General features: G+C 34.9%; 3 protein-coding genes across 3 annotated transcripts in view; 1 reads left to right on the top strand and 2 right to left on the bottom strand.

Moving 5' to 3' along the window:
- Positions 1-22457, bottom strand: part of LOC123563859 (uncharacterized) — a 57621-nt gene that overhangs the window by 9268 nt on the left and 25896 nt on the right. The window lies entirely within an intron of this gene.
- On the top strand, positions 4228-6366 carry LOC123562712 (allatostatin-A receptor-like). The gene has a single exon (XM_045355316.2). The coding sequence runs from the start codon at positions 4664-4666 to the stop codon at positions 5576-5578; it is 915 nt and encodes a 304-aa protein (XP_045211251.1). The 5' UTR covers positions 4228-4663; the 3' UTR covers positions 5579-6366.
- LOC123563857 (uncharacterized) lies at positions 8469-12342 on the bottom strand. Its single transcript, XM_053525763.1, has 2 exons — positions 12002-12342; positions 8469-9801 (listed from the first exon to the last, which is right to left on the bottom strand). Exons 1-2 carry the CDS (start codon positions 12340-12342, stop codon positions 8469-8471), a joined length of 1674 nt encoding a protein of 557 aa, XP_053381738.1.

The following is a 22457-nucleotide window of genomic DNA, read 5'->3' on the forward strand; positions in this document are numbered from 1 at the left end:
AAGACACAAAGTTCAACTCTAATTACATTTTAATCTATTAAAGTCATGATGTAAAGAATATATGTATAGCAATTGTTTCAAAATGATAAGTTCTCTTCCTCTCACATATTAGAGACTTCTTCACCTCAAAAACCCTCCAATCAGCCAAAACAAAAAATTTGAAAACAGCCCAGAAAACATGAAAACAACCCCTTTTATACCAGTTACAAGATACTTAACATGTTGAAATTTGGAAATCACCAAATCATATGAAGGAAGAATTGTTTTATATAAAATGAACAGTATAAAAGTATTCTTAATAACGATTGTCAATTTACTGATGTATGCTTGATTTTCAGAAAAATGACTTTCTACGGCTATATAAGATTAGATAGTTTCATCAGCCATCCAAATATTGCCTTCAATAAAAAAACAAGATTAATAAATACCGGTATATTGATGCTTTTGGATTTTTGTGTGCCGTTGGCGGTGATCTTGTCCTGGATGATCTTTTACTGCTGTCATCCTTTAGTACAGTTTACCTCGGCACATGCGCAGGCATATATTTCCGGAAATAGGAAATATATAATGTTGATATGATGTTCATCGGTAATAAGACACATGCACTCAACAGAATTCTTAATCGGTGAGTTTATACTGTATTACTATTTTGTTAACAATGCATGTATTTACAAGAAATTTCACATGCTGACATTTGAATAGGTACTGCTGCTAAATATTGATTTATTTTTAGCCGAGTCACGGCCAACTCAACCGCATTAGGCGTTTTGACCTATATAGCATATTTTGCAAGTGCAGGGCATTTGCACCAATATGCACGTGTTAATGAACACTTTTGGCATTACTGTCGAAAGTCCTACTAGAAAAACACGTATTATCATGAAATTGACATAAGAGCAACGCGCCCGGGCTGTCAGAACTTTATGTACAACAACATTCAAAATCGGTCACTTCAGTTAATTGTACTTGGGTTAAATTTCGCCTAAAAGAGCGCGGATGGTAGATAACTAACGATTGAAGGTTCTTGTAAACGGAAATAATGTTAAAATGGAAATACCTATCAAAGTAACAGCTACAAACACTTGTATCAAAATTCTTTTGAAATTGCAAAAATAATTACACACGTGTCGTAAATGTGTCCCGGCTAGCAACATTCCGACAGCTCGATCGCGTTGCTCTTGTGTCAATTTCACCATGATGTGTGTTTATCTAATAGGACTTTCGTTAGTAATGCCAAAAGTGTAAATAAACACGTGCATGTTGGTGCACATGTCCTGCACGTGCAAAATATGCAATATTGGTCAAAACGCCAAATGCGGTTACTTTGGCCTTGAGTAGCCAAAAATAAATTAATAATTAGCTGCAGTACCTATTCAAATGTCAGTATGTGAAATTTCGTGTGAATATATGTGCATTATTAACAAAATAGTAATACAATATTTACTGACCGATTAGGAATTTTGTTGAGTGTAAAAAGAGGAGATGTGGAAAAATAATTAATACTTTGAAACCCAAAACATACAAGTTGTAACGATCAAATTATCTTATCGAAACTACTGCTTTCATTTTTTGTACATCCTGTGATTTTTTATGTATGGCAAAACCGCCGAAATTACTCTACTTTCGATTTCACTTTCAAGAAAAAAGGTTTCTGTACTCCATGAAGAATAAGCGAAATGGAATTAAGACCAAACGCAATGGCCCACTGGTAACATTGTCTGACTGCCCAATGCCCCGCACTTTCGAGAGGAATGGGACGCCAAGAATCGGTACAAATCAAATCCATACACTAACGAGATTAGAAATTAAAACTTGATTATTAATTATGCCCAAATAATATCGCTTTACGTTCCATGTAGTTTCTCTAGTTATTCGAGTTTTTCCAAAAGAGGGTAATACGCACTTTTGATAATATCAGAACTATTTTTGTTTAGATTTTATACAGATTTTCTATCCATTTTCAACAAACGTCGACTTTCTCAAGATTTTCTCAGTTTCATTGCAAAATATTGATAAAATCTGGAAAATTTACATTCTATAATACAGGCCATCCATATTTGAAAATGTATGTAAAACATTGCCCCTTGCATTTTACTGCCATATTGATGCAATTTTGATTCATGTTGCAATTAATCGTCTACGTATTTGTTAATTTTAATAAACAAAAAAAAAATGCAAATTTAGATAGGATCGAGACATTTGCGATGCTTAAATTTGAAATAAAGTTCTAAAATTGACAAAAAAGCACGTCTAGATAAACAAATGTTTAATTTATATCATTTGAAATAGACTAATGACTTTCTGGTTGATTTCCAATGAGTTTGGTCAGAAACTAGGTAGCTTTCCTAATAGGTTAAACACCAATGAATCTGGCTGTTCTTTATTTCATATACAATCCGCTTACTTGATAACGTTGTTTACACATTTTCTAAAATATCAGATACTCAAAGACTTATATATAACTAAAAAAACTATATTTAAACTAAAGATATAGGAAAATGTATGTTGTTCCGCTTGGACCAATGATATTTTTATTTTTGAATCCCATATCTCGGAAGTCGAAATCACGAAACTACGATGATGAAATTCGAAATCACGAAACTACGATGATGAAAACGCATGATCATTACGCGTTTTCACCATCGTGTTCTTGCTTTTCATCATCGTGCTTTCGACTTTCGACTTTAGTCATCGTCGTTTCGACTTTCAACATCGTAGTTTTGACTTTCATCATCGTGGTTTCGACTTTCGTCATCGTAGTTTCGTGATGTCGACTTTCGAGGTACGGGGTTCAGTAATGAAAATATCGATGGTCCAAACAGAACACCGTAAAAGAAAAAGTTCGCTTTTATGTGAGAAAGTTACACACCTCTAAATTTACTCTTTTTCTCTTCCCTAAGTGTCTCTTCTCAGGGCATTAAATTCTCTAAATATCACCATTTTATATTAAAACCCTCACGTTTTGACTACTGTGAAATCATTAATATTCGTGGGGGACTAATTTTCGTGGATTTCGTGGTTGAGTCAATCCACGAAATTTAATCCCAATGAACAAGTAAAATTCCCATTCATTTTAAGTTAAAAAGTTGAGATCCACGAATTCATATCCCCACGAAATTGCGGTTTTGACCAAAACCACGAAATTTCATGCCCACGAAATTAACTGATTTTACAGTACTTGTTACTAAAACTGTGTAGGTTTACATCTAGCTTGGTAGTGGTCAGCTGTAACTGTTCTCTAACATATTGTCCAGTTTCTGCAGACGAGCGATGGCACCCTCTTATTTGACTGTTTGTGACTGATCTGAGTAGGTTTACATTTGGTTTGGTAGTGATCAGACTTTTCGTTGTGATATCAATCTTACCCCACAGCTAATAACCATATTATTATAATTTTAGACAATGGATAGACGTGTACATACTCGTATATCTACAAAAGAATATCTCGGTTTAGGACCCATAAAAACCCTCACAGTCGACAGGAGTTGTGCACAGTAAGTTTTTCTGACTTAACTGCATATTATGGCTATATATAAATTTTAGATTGTCGATATTAAAGCTTTATGTTCCGTGTAGTATAGATACATATGATGATGTGATACAAATGAGTCAATATAATTGTTTATATGAAGGATTTTACTAGGTTATAATTGCCATACAGATCTTTGGATACATAGCCACGTGCTTAAGCCATCGGGCATCTGAACTCTGATCCACAAAATATCTCGCTAATTCACTGTTTATGAAAATAATGTAGGAAGCATATCAGTTTTAACTAATACATAATTTTTCGCACAGTTTTTCCATTTACCATCAAAAAGGTGATGGTTTACTAAATTTTCAAAATAAAATGAATGCAAAATGCAGTGGGAGTTTGTCGTAATTGTCAACATCTGCTTCTGACTGGGCATGCACACATATTGTAATAACCTTTTACAGTACGTTTTTGAAGGCAACAGTCGGCCAGCTGAATATGAAGGGACGTATATCACTTTATTTAAGAATTTTTGTTAACAGCATTTTAGAAGTACGCATTAACCAAGCGCTGATAAAACACGTGCCCTCTTGATAAAAGCTGTCGTTTTCTATTTCATTAACCTCACTTATGACTGTATTCTGGCATGTTGCTATACGCGTGTCAAATAATTGCCTAAGGAATTACCTAAGTTTGCCAGCAGTTTTGTAAATTTGCGGAACGGGCCGTCTAGATATTCTTGTTACTGTTAATATGCCTTGCTAACAAATGTATGGTATTCGTTGATTTTTCGCATATATTATTCAAGCTTTCTACCAGAAACGAAATAGATAAGTACTCTTATTAAATTCATTTTGGATCCTTTGGGACATGTGATACGTGGATTTTAAGCATTTATTTGAATGATTTAAAAATTACAAGGATTAACGTACTACTGCTTTCGAGGGTGTGTTTAACCTCTTTCCAAATGAAATGGACTATAATCTAATGTAGAATTATACATGTATTTGGTTTTAAAATTTTGTTTAAAGGATGATAATAATATTTTAATGAATTATGAAAATATGATGGCACAATTTGTTTATAAATATTTTTATTGTAAGCTGTTGTTTTCGACACTGTTCGGAACTATACCTAAACGAAAACGTTAACTTTGAAAGTGTTGATATTGAATCATAATTTACAATCATGGCAAATGTGAGTTTAGAATATTACGACAAATATATTGAATTTGAAAAGCTAGTGAAAGTTATTATTCCCCCAATATTTGGTCTTGTGTTTATTACTGGTTGCACTGGAAATATTTTTGTTATTATTATATCATTCAAATTTAAGAACATGAAAACTATTAACAACGTGATGATCTTTGCCTTAGCAACAGCAGATCTGTGTTTCTTGACGATGTGTGTACCTTTCACAGCACTTGATTATACTCTACCAAAGTACCATTTTGGAAATATATGGTGTAAAATATCAAACTATATAATTTACGTTTCGGCTTATGTTTCAGTATATTTCATGTGTTTGATGTCTATGGATCGTTTCCTTGCAATAGTGTATCCGTTATCAAGTAAACGTTTTCGCACGAGGTCAAATATCTATACTGGAATCGCATGTGTTATTTTCTTTTCGTTTGCTATTAACATACAAACTTTCTTTGTATGGGAGTACCGAGAATATTACTTAAAGAAGAGCGAAGCTTTAATTTATGATGAAAAAAAGATGGTAGAAATATTCTTTTTGACTTTCGGGATATTCAACTACTGTTTCCCTTTCATCTTCCTTACAGTATTGAATGGATCAATATTTATAACACTTCTTAGGACGCGAAGTTTTATGTCAAGCAATGTATCAAGAAATGTAAGAGCAGCCAAGATTGTTTTTGCTATAGAAGTGGGATATTTTGTATGCTGGACACCAATACACGTTGTGATTTTTCTACAGAATTTTACAAATCTGAACAGTGACTTAGAATTGTTGATTGCGGAATATATTGGAAACGTTTTAGCATACGGTAACAGCTGTTTAAACCCAATTCTGTACACATTTGTTTCTAAAGAGTACCGCGAAAAAATGAAAGAATTACTCAATATGAATAATTAAGCTATGTTTCAAACGAAAAGGTTGTTAAAAATCTTGTATGGCATTTCTTCATCTAAACTCAGATTGTATGTTTATCAAGATCAATGAAGAACACTGTGACTGCCGAGTTTTTATTGTCACACAACTTTGCAGTTGTCGACTGTCAACATACTACTTTTCATTTTCCCAGCAATCATCAGCGGGGCCATGAACGGATCTATATCTTATTATCCCTATAAAATGTCTTCGTCAAGTAAAATAGTGTATAAGTGCAAGTCGAGGGCTCAACGCGAAACTAGTATATCTGCTTCTATTTCTATATACACTTAGACTAGTTTCGCGTGGAGCCCTCGAGGTGGAAATCAGAGTAAAGATTTCTGTATGTTGGACGCCTGGAATGTGCTACCATGTAGACATTAAGAAAAATAAAAGTTTGTTTAGCATAGTATTACATGTAATGGGCGTTAATTTAAAATGTTTTCTACTATCCTAACGATGAGGGTAAACTTACATGTCTGTTTATATAGTATGAGATACAAAGAGCTACTAAATCATACACTGTTTGAAAACACGAAACATCGTATGTAATTCATTAACATTCAGTTTTTTTGGTATACCATATTATATTGCACATAGTATTTATTTTTTTTAAAAGCAGGTTTTAAATTAGATTAGAAATGATTTTTTTATTCATTCTTTAATCATGTTAGAATATAAAGTAAATTTGGTAATTCCTAAATGCATTTTCTTTTGTAAGTGATCTTAAAGCAACAAAAAAAAAGCATTTAGAAAATAAATGTTTGGCTTAATTATATTTCAAACTATTTCATGCATTACATCTTTACAGATTTGAATAAAAATTGTCGAATTGTTATTTTATTATTATGATGAGCGAAATGAGGAGTATGAGAGTATAATTTTAAGACAACATTTTTCTCTTCAAACGCTTTGTATTCACAGCACGAAACGTATGAATTCATATCGTACTGGATACAAGAAAAATGTATTAATTCCATATTAGACATATTTCCATGTATTTGACCGATAAGCAGAAGCACATGAAATACATCATCAGTGAAATGCTTTACGCAAAGTTTTTGTATGCACTTGTATGTAATATTCTGTCTTCAAGGAAAATGGCAAATGAATAAATGGAGTCGTGCCCGTCAGAACTGTGTCCCATTTTGTACCAAGAAAATTGAGTTTTCAAAGTAATTTTACAATGTTTTTGTACAAAACGGTATATTTTAGAATTTTGGTGACGTGTGTGTGTACCAATGACAGCTGGTCAGGCTTAAAAGTTTTAGCACTCTTGACATTTCTTCTTACTTTGATGACTTTAGCCAGGAATATTTACATCCACAATACATTTTTATGGAAAGAAAAAAGCGTTCATTTTCATATAAACAACATTGGTGTAATATCAAAGACTGGCCTGTCCGCGAGATTTCACGCGTAATCTGGCGTCACTTATAGCCAATCAAAATAACAGCGGGATCTGTTTATGCCCCCTAGCACCTGGTTTTAACGAAATTCTATAATGACTCGAACAGAAAATATAATAATACTACGCAAAAGTGCGTGGAGACTTTTACAGACATTAAACCGCACTTAGGTTATGACAGTTAATAAAATGTGTTTACTAAGAAGATCTTGTTGAAGCATAAATACGCTTAGGGATGTCGGTCATGCGAAGAAATGATTTCGGACGAGCCTTAGTAACTGATTTCTGAGCAAATTGTCACGAATTTCAGGACGAACTGTGTTATTTGCTGTTATTGAAAACAATAGTAGGTTGGAATTTCACAACGCTGAGTCTACCAACAGGTTCAGTTAACGTGTACTTATTAATACTGTTACCAAGTCCTGTGGAGCGAAGAACTATGGACCAAGTTCGATATCTGGTTGAGGCGATTTCCATGAAGATTTGACATAAAAGCATTTACATATTCTACTACACCTTATTCATATGGGTAAGTTTTCCATGTGTTGCGGAGAATAGTATTCAATTATTAATGTAAAAACTTTCTTAAACCGAAATGAGTAGTGTACGGGCGAGAGGAATGTGGAGTATTGTCAGAATCAAGAGGATAATATATTATTCGGTCATTTTGATGTGAATTTTAATGTGATCTTAATACATGCTATATTACATAATTCTGATATATAGCTGTTTTACTAAATTGTATTTAAAGCGTCCTGTTGGCTTCTTTTCACCATTCATATATACTCAAAAAAGAACTTTCAAAATCGATAATAGGAACATCTAAACGAAGACATCGACGATATCTCTTGCAGATTGTTCTACATTATTTAATTCAGAATTATATAAATGAAGAAAATAATTTTAGTGAAATATGGGCACTGAATATCTTTTATATGAGCTATACGTATGTTGATATATCAGTGGCGTATGATACATGATTGTAAGTACTGTTCATATTGTGTACTTTCAGGATGCGTAATAAAACACTACATGTTCGAAACAATAGAAACTTCAAAATTGCTCGTTACATACAAGACGGACTATACCAAAAGCTACCCCACAAGCCCAATTTTAGTTCTACTTTTTTAATTTATAATATAATAGACTAAATACAGTGAAACAAAAGAAGTGGCAATTTTATTACATCAGTTTGTACAAAAATTCACAATTTAAGTAAAATATGTCGCGATTTCACCCGTGTCATATAATCACACAACTATCATTCATGGATAACGTGATCTGTTGTACATGTATACGGTATTGGCCGCAGAAGTTCAAATTCAGCTTGGTTTCACTATAGAAAGTTTGATATTATAACTGTATTTCGGTCGTTAGGACACGCAAGTAAAAATAAAATTGAAATAAATTGTGTTCGTCTTATTGTACATGCATTTCTTTACACAACACCAGCTAACATTCAAGTTCTCAATCACGTAAATAAAGCACAGTAACTGTATTGCGACTGTAATAACCAATTAATATACAATTGTTTTTATCATCGTAGCACAGCGATTCTGGTTCACTCCCACTGGAGACATCGGGAACCAGTTCTCCCAGACATTTTCCATTCTGACTAAATATGACAATCTTTTTAGACAATTTGTCAACAGTGTATACTGTACCATCACATGATACACATACACCAATTGTACTCTCCAGTCTACTATCTCGAAATTCCGCCTTTTTCGTACCATCGCTCTTAAAACACACTATGCCGTTACTTTGATCAGCCGCAAATACCGAGTTCTGAAAAACAGCCATTTGTCTCGGTATGTATGTCAGACCAACTGTATCTAATGCAACATGTTTTTCAAATGTCCCATTTATGTTGTACACGTCAACACTTGATGACGTCCCCACCCAAAACTTTCCAGCTGCATAAGTCATACCCCTGTGATTACCTCCTCGCCTAATTGAAATATTTCTCAGTTTAGAAATACGAGTATCTACCGACAACAATTTTATGTTGTTAGTATTCAACTTCACCGCTACTTCATTATTACTTATTTTACAAATGCCAGTTGGTTGACCTTTAACGCTGAAGTGATCGGTCACATTGCGGTCGATATACATTAGTTTTACCTTATAGTTATCATAGTCGGCCAAAAGGAAAAGTCCGCTATCAAGCTGGCAAATATCAATTATCAAACACGGGTTGCTATCGTTCTGCATATTAACATTTATCTCTTTCTGTTGTTGTATTTCCTTCTTTCTATTTGCACGAGCTTGTTTTATTTTGCCGAGACTTTTGACTGCCAAGAACTGTTCCGTCACATTTGAACTTTCCTCGAACTCAACTGATACTTGACTGTCCGATTCTAATTTTGCATGTACGTTTTTGGCGTCATTTATTATCTGCTGACAAAGTTTGACTTTAACAAACCGTTGTTCCTGATTAACTTCCGTCTTTGACCGGAGCTGTTCATTTACCTTTTCCACTTCAGATCTTCTACGATTCACTACGGCAATATCTGATTCTAGTTCGTCTTTGACCTCAGCATATGTTTCGTCGAGGGAAACATTTGCTTGTTTTGAAAGGGTTCTGATGTGCTCTATCATTCTATCTTCTATTTCTTGAACTCTTCTTTGAATTTCTTTTCTTTTCCCTTTAAGTAAAACGACACTCTCTTGTTTCATTTTCTCCATGTCCACCAAGAGCTCTTTAATAGACTCGGATTCTTCATGCAGACGATCAATTTCATTTTGTTGAAAGTCCTTGACTGCAGTATCCTTTAGATTAGTCACATCTCTACATGTCCTGCATGAAAAATACTTTTAAGTAAACATCACTTTGATTAATCGAAAAAATAAACAAGAGCTGTCACAGAAGACAGCGCGCTCGACTATTTCGATGCTGGATAGTAAAACTTGGCACATCAGAGGAAGCTGGAGCTGTCACTAGAGTGTTTAATGGCTCCAATAAGAATGAAGATATTGGACAATAGCTTGAGTCTGTGTCAAAAGTATTAAGTATTAAGATAGATAAAGAACATTAAATAAGAATAATTCTAAGCAGAAAGGGGGATAATTCATGAAATATTGGTGCAATTGTGATTTTGGCACCTTGTGTCATATGATGTGGGTGATTATGTGGAATAACAACTTCAAATTTACATCAAATCCATTTAGTAATAACTGAGATATAGTGAAAAGGAATCAAAGTTAACCTGAAAGCCTAATTCATGAAATATTGGTACCAGAGTTATGCACCTTGTGTCATATGATGTGGGTGATAAGGTGGAACAACTATTCTAAGTGCATCTAAACTTAAACCTGGAATTCTAAGTATAAAGGGGGGAAAATTCATGAAATATTTGTGCAAGAGTTAAGGTCCTTGTGTCATATTTTAAGTTTGAATCAAATCCATTTAGTCATACTGAGATAGAGTGAAAGTGCATCAACATTTTAACCTGAAATTCTAAGTAAAAGGGGACATAATTCATGAAATATTGGCACCAAAGTTATAGACCTTGAGTCATATGATGTGGCTGATAAGGTGGAACAACTATTTTAAGTTTGAATCAAATCCATTTAGCAATAACTGATATAGAGCGAAAGTGCATCAAAAATTTAACCTAAAATTCTAAGTAAAAAGGGGGATAATTCATGAAATATTGATGCAAGAGTTATGACCCTTGTGTCATATGATGCGAGTGATGATGCTGAATAACTATTTTAAGTTTGAATCAAATCCATTTAGTAATAACTGAGATAAGAGTGAAAGTGCATGAAAACTTTAACCTGAAATTCTAAGTAAAAGAGGGCATAATTCATGAAATATTGGTGCCTGAGTTATAGACCTTGTGTAATATGATGTGGGTGGTAAGGTGGAACCATTATTTTAAGTTTGAGCCAAATCCATTTAGTAATAACTGAGATAGAGTGGAAGTGCATCAAAACTTTAACCTGAAATTCTAAGTAAAAAGGGGGGATAATTCATGAAATATTGATATGTGAGTTATGGCCCTTGTGCGATATGATGTGGGTGATGATAAGGAATAAATATTTTAAGTTTGAAATAAATACATCAGGTAATTACAGAGATAAAGTGAAAGTGCATCAAAACTTAAACCGAAGTTCGGACGCGGAAGGACGCCGACGCCGGGCCGAGTAGGATAGCTCTCCATACTTCGTAAAACGAGCTAAAAAAAGGAAAAATCTTGCTGCTTAGATTTGCTGTTTTCAAATATTCAGAATGAGGCCAATATCTTCATCAATGTCTTACTCAGCAATTTAGATTCATTGCTCAATTCTGGTTCGTAGAGAGGTCTGTTTCTTTAGAAGCAGAACTAGTACGTGTAAACAACCCTTATTATTGTAAAACTGGCTGATGACGTAATAAGACGCCCGAATAGGTCTTTACCGCTCACTAGTGTGTGTGTGTGTGTGTGTGTGTGTGTGTGTGTGTGTGTTCGGGTTTAAAGTCTTTTTCAACAATTTTTCAGTCATATAAACGACGGTGTCTACTTGTAGCAGTGAGCACAATGCCCAACTTTATAGTGCTGCCTCACTGGAGTATCACGCCGTAGACACGTGACATGATACTCCACCCAGTCACATTATACTGACACCGGGCTGACCAGTCCTAGCACTACCCTCTTAATGCTGAGCGCTAAGCGAGGAAGCTACTAGTACCATTTTTTACGTCTTTGGTATGACGCGGCCGGGGATCGAACCCACGACCTCCCGCACTCGAAGCGGACGCTCTACCACTAGGCTACAGAGGCGGTTACTAGAGGACTTATACATATTATATTGTTTCTGGCTGAATTTCGAGAGTACCATTTGTTAAGCACTTCATGGAAAGTTAATCTAATTAATATATGTTTTGTATTTTAACCTGCACGGATGCTTAATGCCTAAATGAGGCACTTTGCATGATACTTTTCCGATGAAATAAAAGTTTACATAGCAAGGAGTTAATTTTAATTCAATGTGACTTTGAAATTGAAATTTACCTGTGTTCTGTGGCGATACACATTAAACAGTAGACCATATCGTGTGCACCACAATACATTTCTATGTCTCTATCCGAGTGCTGTCGACATTTTATTTTCGTTGTCAGCGTAGCGACCTTTGACTTGTGTTTTCCTTCTTCTCTATCAACCAGCTTGTGGTCACGTGACGTTTTCACCTTACGGTGGTATTTCGTGCATGTTGTACAAAGGTATTCGTCACATTCCGGACAATACTTGACGGCCTCTTCACTGGTTCCCTCGTCACTACACGGTGTACATGTTAATGCAATATAGGCATCGGAACCATCCTGTATAGAGAGATGGTCACCTCTCTCAGCCATATCTTATGATCGTAAATCTGTGCTCTACATAATAAACCACCTCTGAAATTCAAAGATAAAATCATGCATGTAAGAGGTAGTTGCAAGAAAGCAAATATTTCCAAAAGCTAAAATTATATGACAAAAATCATAGTTTCGCACTTTTCAAAATTTTGCTTTTCGGCCTACATTTCATACACATTTTCTTACAAATACTTTCTAGTCTTACATATTCAGTTCCTTGAAAGATGACAATTATTTTACATTTAAACAGAACATTTTGTTTTACGTAATCATTCATTATTTAAGAGGGTCCTTACATTATTACATTGGTTTAGTTCTTATATACAACGACATAAGATATAAAAAGCATCAAAGCCGAAAAGTCGTGATTCAATTCGAATAATAAGTGAAACTCGTTCTTGTCTTATACAGCTAGATAAACTGCCACCATACCTTGCAGATATTAAACTTAAAGACTCTGTAAATATATGTTTTAGTCGCTGGCACGAATAGTTTAGTCAAATCGAAAAAAAAATTCTTGAAATGTGTCATCATTTAAGAAATAATTTATAGCAAAAGAGTGTTTAACACTTATTTATGCACGATAGGCGGTTATACGTCGAGCATAATAATTTCACGAGGGCGCAGCCCGAGTAAAAATTATTTGTACGACGTATTACCGCCCGAGTGCATAAATAGTGTTAAAATACGGTTTATGGTATAAATTATTTCGATTTTAACATGCTCTTAATCTAAAAATGTAGATCAAATATCGTAGCGCTCTTTCTTGGTCGCAACAAAAACACTGACGTCACCGCACGTTAACGTGAAGTCATTCTAGCATAAGGGTGTTTTAACAGAGTCAAGCACATTAGAATACCTTATATGGAAAAAACACTCAAGGCACTGTTACGTGTATCTGTAGGACTTATATATCGCTGTGGCTATCAGGGTGTTATGTGCTGCCAAAATACTTAAACAAAATAGAATAAGTAAAGTATAATATCATTAGTCGCAATACAAACCTATGTCAATAATACATATTTTTTAATAAATCAAGGGTGATAGGTCTGGTCTAACTGAGAACACTTTAAAAACAAGAGGGCCAAGATGGCCCTGTACATCGCTCACCAGAGTTGATCTGGCCTACTGACCAAGAGTTGAACTTGACCTAAAGATCATCAAGACAAACAGTCTGACTAAATTTTGTAAAGATTTGGTTACAACTGTGGACTCTAGAGTGTTCACAAGCTTTTCTTTTGATTTGACCGGTGACCTAGTTTTTGACCCCATATGACCCAGATTCGAACTTGACCTATAGATTATCAAAACAAACATTACGACTAATTCCCATGAGTTTCAAACTTAAATTGTGGTCTCTAGAGTGTTGAAAAGAATTTCCTTTGATCTGGCCTAGTGACCTAGTTTTTGACCCCACATGATCCAGATTCATATTTGACCTAGAAACGATGAAGACAAACATTCTGACTCAGTTTCAAAAAGATTGAGTCACAAATGTGGCCTCTAAAGTGTTCACAAGCTTTTCCTTTGATTTGACCAGGAGACCTAGTTTTTGACCCCACATAATCCAGTTTCGAACTTGACCTAGAGATCATCAAGTCTAACATTCTGACCATGTTTCATGAGTTTTGGTAAAAAATGTGGTCTCTAGATTGTTCACAAGCTTTTCCATTGATCTGACCTACTGACCTAGTTTTTGACCCCACATAACCCAGTTTCGAATTTGACCTAGAAATCATCAAGACAAACATTCTGACCAAGTTTCATAGATTGAGTCAAAAGTGTAGTCTCTAGAGTGTTCACAAGCTTTTCCTTTGATCTGACCTACTGACCTAGCTTTTAACCCTACATGACCCAGTTTTGACTCTGACCTAGAGATCATCAAGACTAACGTTCTGACTAAGTTTCATAAAGATTGGGTCAAAAATGTGGTCTCTAGTGTTCACAAGCTTTTTCATTGATCTGACCTACTGACCTAGTTTTTAACCCCACATAATTCAGTTTCAAATCTGACCTAGAGATCATCAAGACAAACATTCTGACCAAGTTTCATAAAGATTGAGTCAAAAATGCGGTCTCTAGAGTGTTCACAAGCTTTTCCTTTGATCTGACCTACTTACCTAGGTTTTAATTCCATATAATCCAGTTTCAAAATTGACCTAGAAATCATCAAGACAAACATTCTGACCAAGTTTCATAAAGATTGGGTCAAAAATGTGGTCTCTAGAGTGTTCACAAGCTTTTCCATTGATCTGACCTATTGACCTAGTTTTTGATCCCACATGACCCAGTTTCAAAATTGGTCTAGAGATCATCAAGACAAACATTCTGACCAAATTTCATAAAGATTAGGTCAAAAATGTGGTCTCTAGAGTGTTCACAAGGCAAATGTTGACGGACGACGGACGACGCACGTCAACGGACGCCGGACAATGACCGGTCACAATAGCTCACCTTGAGCACTTTGTGCTCTGGTGAGCTAAAAAGTCGTCCCAGGTGCACAACACGTAGCTTTAAGAAACCCGCATCAATTGTGTTTAACTTAGCATACGTACATAAAACTAACTAGCTACATCCGCAGTTAAATATCATATATTACAGTCCTTTAATGTTATAAAACCCTCCAGTTTTTGCATGGTAGTACATATTTATTTTATATTAGTAACTACGCTTAAACTGTTGTTCATGTATTAGGGAGGTACTATGGAGTAACTTTCTACATTTTTTGAAGTATGAATTTGGATCTTTAACATCTAAATACCCGTTCACGTTGTATTAACGGTTATCAACTGCCAGCTTACAACAGAGTGATAATACACAGCTTAGAATATTGTAACACAAACAAGAAATACATTAATATGTTTTAATTTCAATAAAAAAGTGTTCTTAACATGTAAAATAATTACTGATGCATGTCCGCTTTCAATACCTTAATTTTTTTTTCTTATATTTAACAAGTCAGAGTGGATTGTAAATTAATACCCCACCCTCCTCTGGACAAAACGTAAAATTATATAAAACGGTATTGAGGCGAATACAAAAATCTATAGATAGCAGATGAAATAATAAGTTAACATACATTTTTACAAAATGCACTATTGTCACAAAACCAGATTTAAAATATTTGATGTAAACAAAACCAACATTCGTTTTCACTATCATGTCTGTAACTGCAATTTTGAAATCGAAAGTTAGTTCAAACATATTTATTCCCAAGAGTACATAACATAGATTTGTATATTTACAACAACAAGTTAACATGATACTAAGGAAAGGATAAGAATGAAAGACATGTCTTATAGAATTCTTCTCCTTAGGCGGACAATAAAGTTTGTATGTAAACACAAAAGAGCATTATATCATATTATACTCGTAGTGGGAATAGGTCGTGATACAAGTATCTGTATAGTGTAAAATGATAATGATAATTAAAAATAGAAAATAGAACAACGTTAAGTACTAAAGACTAAAGTAATCAGAAAGAGGAAAGGCAGAGAAAGATAGGGGGGTGGGGGTGGGGGGGCGAGTATTGTCTCGGAATGAAAGGAAAGGCATCACGAAAATCTCTTACTCTCAGATATGTAATTCTGAACATGCGTGAATATTATAGTATTATCCTAGTCTGAAAGGAATGGGTTTCCAAAGAGCAATGTGTTGAGATCAATCTCATAGTTTTGTAGATTAAGTAGTAAGATGTTACGGCAAGCACTGTATAATCTACATTCGAAAAGGAAATGGAAGTTTGATTCAATTTTTCCACACGTGCATAAAGGAGACGGAGAAATGTTTTTCATAAAGAGGTGATGGTTGAGGGAACTGCATTTAGTGCGAAGTCGTGTGTGAAGAATTTGGAGTTTTCTGCTACCAACGTAATAATACTGTGGCGTTTTCGTTTTGTTCTTGTAAATTTGACTTTTAAAGGCTGACAAAGTTGAGCAGTTGCGAACGTCTGCTGGTAGTTGGTTCCAATCACGAATGACTGAAGGTAAAAAGGAGTTGTAATATAAAGCAGATTTGGCATGTATATTATGTATGTCATCAGAGCTTCTTAGTGAGTATCGTGGGTTACCAGCGTCGGGAATCAAAGATGAGAGATAATCGGGTGTTTGATTTGCCTGCATTTTATAGAATATAACGAGTTTGTGCTTATATCTTCTTTCGATAGGGGTTCCCAATTGATTTCCTGGTGTAGATTTTCCAAAGAGATGAGTTTTGTTGTCCCAGAAGCAATACGTGCACACTCGTTTTGAATTTTGTCAAGTTGATCGAATTCGTACTGGGCACAATTGCTCCAAACAACGTCAGCATACTCTAATATTGGCCGAATAAAAGATGTATAAATAACTTCTAGGGATTTACGGTCTAGTGAGTACTTTAATTTACGCATGATGTTAACACGTTTCCATGCTTTGTCTGTGATGTAGTTGATATGTTTATGCCATGTACAATCACTAGAAAGAAAAACACCAAGGTGTTTATGCTCAAGGACCCCAGGTATTTCTTGATTGAACATATGTAGAGGCGGATGTTGCGGACGGTTACGTTTTCTGGTTACAAGAAGAGATTCAGATTTAGATGGATTGAATGTTACTAACCATTTGTTGGCCCACGACGAGATTGTCTGGATATCTGACTGGAGAAGAGTTGCGGCTGAATCAGGCTGTTCTACTATTACATAGAGGCTAGTGTCATCTGCGAAGAGATTTATACAAGATCGTATTTCTTGTACAATATCATTAATAAAGATAAGAAATAGCAGAGGTCCCAAGATTGACCCCTGGGGAACTCCTGCTTTAATGTGAGCCCATGATGACTGAGTGCCAGGAAGTATAACCCGTTGACGCCTATCTGATAGATAACTTTGAAACCAAGAGAGCAAGGGTCCAGTAATACCTGCATATTCTAGTTTGGATAAAAGACCTTTGTGCCATACTTTGTCAAAGGCTTTACTTATGTCAAAGAAAACGACACGAACTTCCAGCCCATTATCAAGAGCTTTGCAAAGTGTTTCGTAAATGAGGACCAGTTGATTGACAGTAGAGTCACCAGGAATGAAACCGGACTGAGCTGTACTTAGAAAGTTGATATCTTGAAGATGATTAAAGACGTGCTTAAAAACCAGACGTTCGAACACCTTTTCAGTTGTGTTTAAAAGAGAAATTGGCCGATAATTGCTTGGAAGTGATGCATCGCCTTTCTTGTGAATAGCAGTTACATGGGCCTCTTTCCAAGCTGACGGCAGTGTACAAGATTGTAAAGATGCATTGAATAATTTACAAAGAGGGAAGGAGAGCTCATGTGAAATTTCTCGTAGGAGTCTGTTACTGATACCATCTGGTCCAGCTGCTTTGTCAACTTGTAATGATTTGAGGACATCTTCAACTTCGACTGGGCGTAGAATTAGATTAGATAGAAAGGACAAGGAGTTGGGAGGGCCAAGGTCAGGTGCTTCTCTATTGTCGTCGTCAATATTTGTTTGCTGAACAAAGTAGTCGTTAAGAAGATTAGCCTTATCAAGGTCAGAGTATGTTATTTGGGTGGTGTTAAGGTCTTGAAGAGGGGGAATGTTTATCTTATTTGGTTTAGAAATAAAGGATTTAAGAGTTTTCCACCAATCCTTGGACGATAGAGAACCGCGTTTGAGTTTGTCAGAAAGTTTAAGAAAATAATTTGATTTGGCCTCGCGTATCAATAGGATTGTTTCGTTTCGAACTGTTCTAAATTTTTGCCAGTAGTGTTGTGTTGATGTTATTCTGGCCTTTCTGTATAAACGTTTGCGTTTACGTATATTTCTTCGAATGTCATTTGTCATCCAAGGTACATCAAGGGGTCTTACTTTAATAGTCTTGTTAGGAATGTTTTGTTTTGCAAGGTCAGATATAGTTGTTATTACTTTATTGGCATATGTGTTGATATCTACATCAATGTAGTTATCCCATGGATGATTTTTGACAGCATCTCTCAAACTATCATAGTCACCGCGGTCGTATTCCCAAATAAGTCTATCAAAGCAGTGGCGTTTTGGTTTTTGAAATTTAAGAAGTCCAAATACAGGAGTGTGATATCTTTGTTCTTGGTCAAGAAAGTGTTCACCAACACCAGAATAGAGAACGTTGTTCTTGTTGGAAACAAAAATAAGATCAATCAAAGATTCGGAGTGTTCGGTAAAATGAGTTGGCTGATCAATTAATTGCTCAAGATTAAATTGTTGTGTGATTGAAGTAATTTTGCGATTTGTTATCGGACTGAATACATTGTAGTTGAAGTCACCGGTTATTATGACATCAGATATATTTGTATCAATTGCAAGACCGATAGAATCCTCAACAAGATTGTTGTAAATAGTATCAGAATTTGGAGGACGATAAAACACTCCGAAGAGAATATGTCTGTTACTATATAACGTTATTTCCACCCATATACATTCCAAACGATTCAACTCTAAATCAAGCCTCCTCCGATAGTGAAGACTGTCTTTAATATACAAGATAACACCGCCGTGGGTATCACCCACCCGATCTCTGCGTTCAGGCGTATGAAAAGATGATAATAGCAGATCTTCTGTAGGAACAGAATTGTTAAGCCAAGTTTCTGAAAAGGCGAGAATGTCAAAGTCACATAGTTCTGTGTAAAGGATATCAAGTTTGTGCTGTATACTTTGAACATTGAGGTGGATAAAAGAGAGATGATTTGGAATGTTTATCATTTCTGTTGATGTGGAAGACACCGATGAGTAAGAGGAACTTGGACCTGGATTTGAGTGGACATCTCCAGCAGTTAGCAGAAGTAGAGATAACCATGTGTAAAAGTTTACTACAAACAAAACCTTGAGAAGGAATTGTGTAAAACGAAGGTTAGTATAAAAATTCTTAGTGTACACAGAGACTTTTCTTAGGTGATGCTTGTTGTGTTTCTGCTTTTGAAAATATATTATATACGTGTAAAGTGAGAACGAATTTTCAGGTAAACTAGAAAAATGCATCAAAAACAAGATATGCATAAACATTGGGAAGCGCCCTTGGAATCTATATGAATGCATGACGGCTTCTTTTGAGATTTTGTTATTCATGTAACTAAGTAATTAACAGTCCAAACAGTAGGAAGACTTGAGAAGCCGCCACAAGCATTACAACTAAACCAGGAATACTATGATGCGTGAGAAGGAATTGCCAGCAAGTTTTGGGCTGAGAAAACGAGACAGGTGTGATCGTGATGGAATAGAGAAAATACAGTGAGAAAGAAAATAGAAAAGCATTGGTATCAAATAGATGAAGGGATTTTACGAGGGACAGATTCAACAAAATTACATTAAACAGTTCATTTGACAATGTTTTAAATAAATGAATACGGACAGATGTGGCGTTACCGTAATGATTTACTATTCATGTTAAGTTATGAAGTGATGAATATTCCTTACATTTGGTAAAATGCGTGATGTTACACAGTAGTTCAAAAATGTGATAATGATTCAAGTAATATACAACTATGAAGGCTGCAAACGTAAGTAGAAATAACTTATACATTTGACGTTAGTGCACAATGTTATGCTGAGATAGTTGCAACTGATGAGAAAAAGGTCTAGAGCGAGAAGACAAAAAAAAAAAAAAAAAAAAAATCAAAGGCGGATACAGTAATACAAAATCGAAAGTTGGACAACGTGTCATATTTTTGTAAAAAAAATGGAAACCGCCCGCGATATATGAGTAAGCACAAATGCATTTAATACCAAGTGAATAAAATATTGTAATCAAGTTCAATAAACATATCATTTCTTAACTAAATGAAATTAATAATTGAAACACATACCAAAGTCGCCTGCACGCCTCTTATCAATAATCACACCCAAGAAACTGCTACGCGGCGTTTGAGTGTTTATGAGAGCTCAAATATTAGGACATTCTGAGAGTGTTACTCTGTTAGGTCAATGTATTATTTTGAAATGCAATTGTCTAAAGATGTGTTTAAAAACGAGAGAGTGTTTAACTTCAACTTCAACTTCAAGTTACTGCCATAAAATCAGTACTGACTACACTTGGCAGGTGCTTGTCAGGAGCAGTTGTTAGTCTAAAAGAGATGTTATGTGTAGGCAGTGGAACTAAAAATACAAACTTCAAGTAGGCACTACCTATTTTAGATATATGTGTAGTTAACTGCATCAAAGTACACACTCTGGAAAATTAATTAAACTATAAATTGCTGAAAAAGAGTTATTTGTTCTGAAAAAAATTATCCTGGGTAAAATATTTGGAACAAAATGGAAACAACTCCGCTAAGACTTTATTGTAGACATAGGTGACTATTGAGGCTAGTAACAGGTGACTATTGACCTAGTACCTCATGCAAACCATGCATTTTTTACCATTAGACATGAACAGAGCATGCGTAATTACTACAGTCTGAATATGTAAAGATCAAGTCAGTTACTGCCCTGGAGAAATTGTCGCAGTTTTTGTAGTGAAACTTTTCAACAAATGGACGATCTTTTAAAAAAAGTCAAACCCCACAGAATTCCACAAGGTAAAATATGTTGAAAAAGCTACTGCTGGAAAAAGAACATAGACAGGTTATGGATTGACAAAACGTACGTGTTCACTCAGCAATTTCACTCAAACAATTTTTTCCCTTGTATAAAGAGGACTAAGGATATGATGGAGATTAAAAGTATATATAGTATATACATGCAGTGAGAAGATAAAAGATCTACAGGTCTAAGGTTAAATGCAGTATGCACCGGTCTATTCACACCAGTGTTAGCCATTGAAATTTAAAATTATAGTCAAAACCTCAGAAGTCTACGGCTTTTATTTCCTGACGATTACAGACACATAGTAAATTTGGCCGACTGATTTTTTTTCTACATTCGTACGCTTTAAAGCAGCATGCCTCCAGATTTGGCTAAAAATAATCGTTCTTTCAAATTGAAGTTTGGTCATATTATGAACATTAAAATATGAATTTTTGTTTCTAAAATATTAAAAAAATTCAAAATCAAGAAAAAATAAAACGCGTCGAGAATCGAACCCCGGACCACCGCGGCAAGAAAGACATTTTCCTGTCGTCGTAACCAATAGCACTTTATCTGAAGTAGTGAATAATGACTTCAAAATACAGATATTTATATTGGAGTAAAAGCGTGACAAACGCTTTTCGATTTTCATCGTAAAAAGTAGTAAAAACAGCAAATTCTCACGTGTTTCCGTAAAACAAAGTTTGTCAGTAATTAAGTTTAAAGCCTTCTTAAGAAATATAGTATTTATTTCAAGAGATCTAAAAAAAATTGTTGTCGAACGATCTGGAGGCATGCCGCGCAAAGTTTAAACAATTTTTATTGGTAAGGCATTATTGTTTCGGCAATGAAAACTCTCACAAACCATCAACTAGGTTGTTCTATTACATGTGTAGTAAAGTCAAGTTTCAAATGATGAAATAATTCAGTTATCATATTTTTATTTATACATTCTTAAAGCAGTCGTATCAGTACTCCGTAGTCCGTTGTATCATGTTTGTACTCTGTGTTGCGTTGTATTGTGTTGTACTCCGTGTTTGTCTTATCGTGTCCAGTTATGTGTCCACTCGTGCATAAACACTTGTTTTGTAAGACAGAATACGTTTTGATTGGTCAACTTTGCTTTCGCACAAATAACAACTTTTTGGCGCAAACTAATACTTTCACGACCTTCTGTACACCATTCTTTATTTTCTCCCTCGCTACGCTCGTCCGAAAATAAAACATTTCTTGATTATACAGTGATAAGAAAAGAAAACAACACTGATGACGGTTTCAAAGAATGCAGTGCGTTACTGATCTTTATTTTATGACAATTTTTGTTATTAATTCATACAGTTATAATAATAAATGTATGATTAACATGGTACTAAACAACTACTAGAATATGTGCATGAAGTGACATCAAATAGATATTGTAAATTACTAAGAATAACCACATGTATGGAATTTACTAAAAGGGTTATCTTTCACAAAAGATGAACTTCTAAATAAGAAAATATAGGCGAAACAGAAAAATTTTATGTAAGTATTTATATATCCGGTCTCACTTTTACAAAATTATATGAACATTTAGCGCACAAACGACTTTCTTCTATCAGTAACG

Source organism: Mercenaria mercenaria, chromosome 2 (genome assembly GCF_021730395.1).
Source record: "Mercenaria mercenaria strain notata chromosome 2, MADL_Memer_1, whole genome shotgun sequence".
Taxonomy (NCBI): Eukaryota; Metazoa; Mollusca; class Bivalvia; order Venerida; family Veneridae; genus Mercenaria; species Mercenaria mercenaria.

Coding starts and splice junctions, on each gene's coding strand:
- LOC123562712 (XM_045355316.2), top strand. CDS start 4,664: ATGGCAAATGTGAGTTTAGAATATTACGACAAATATATTGAATTTGAA.
- LOC123563857 (XM_053525763.1), bottom strand. CDS start 12,342: ATGGCTGAGAGAGGTGACCATCTCTCTATACAGGATGGTTCCGATGCC. Junction 9,802..12,001: donor TGTATCGCCACAGAACACAG/GTAAATTTCAAT, acceptor TTTTTCATGCAG/GACATGTAGAGATGTGACTA.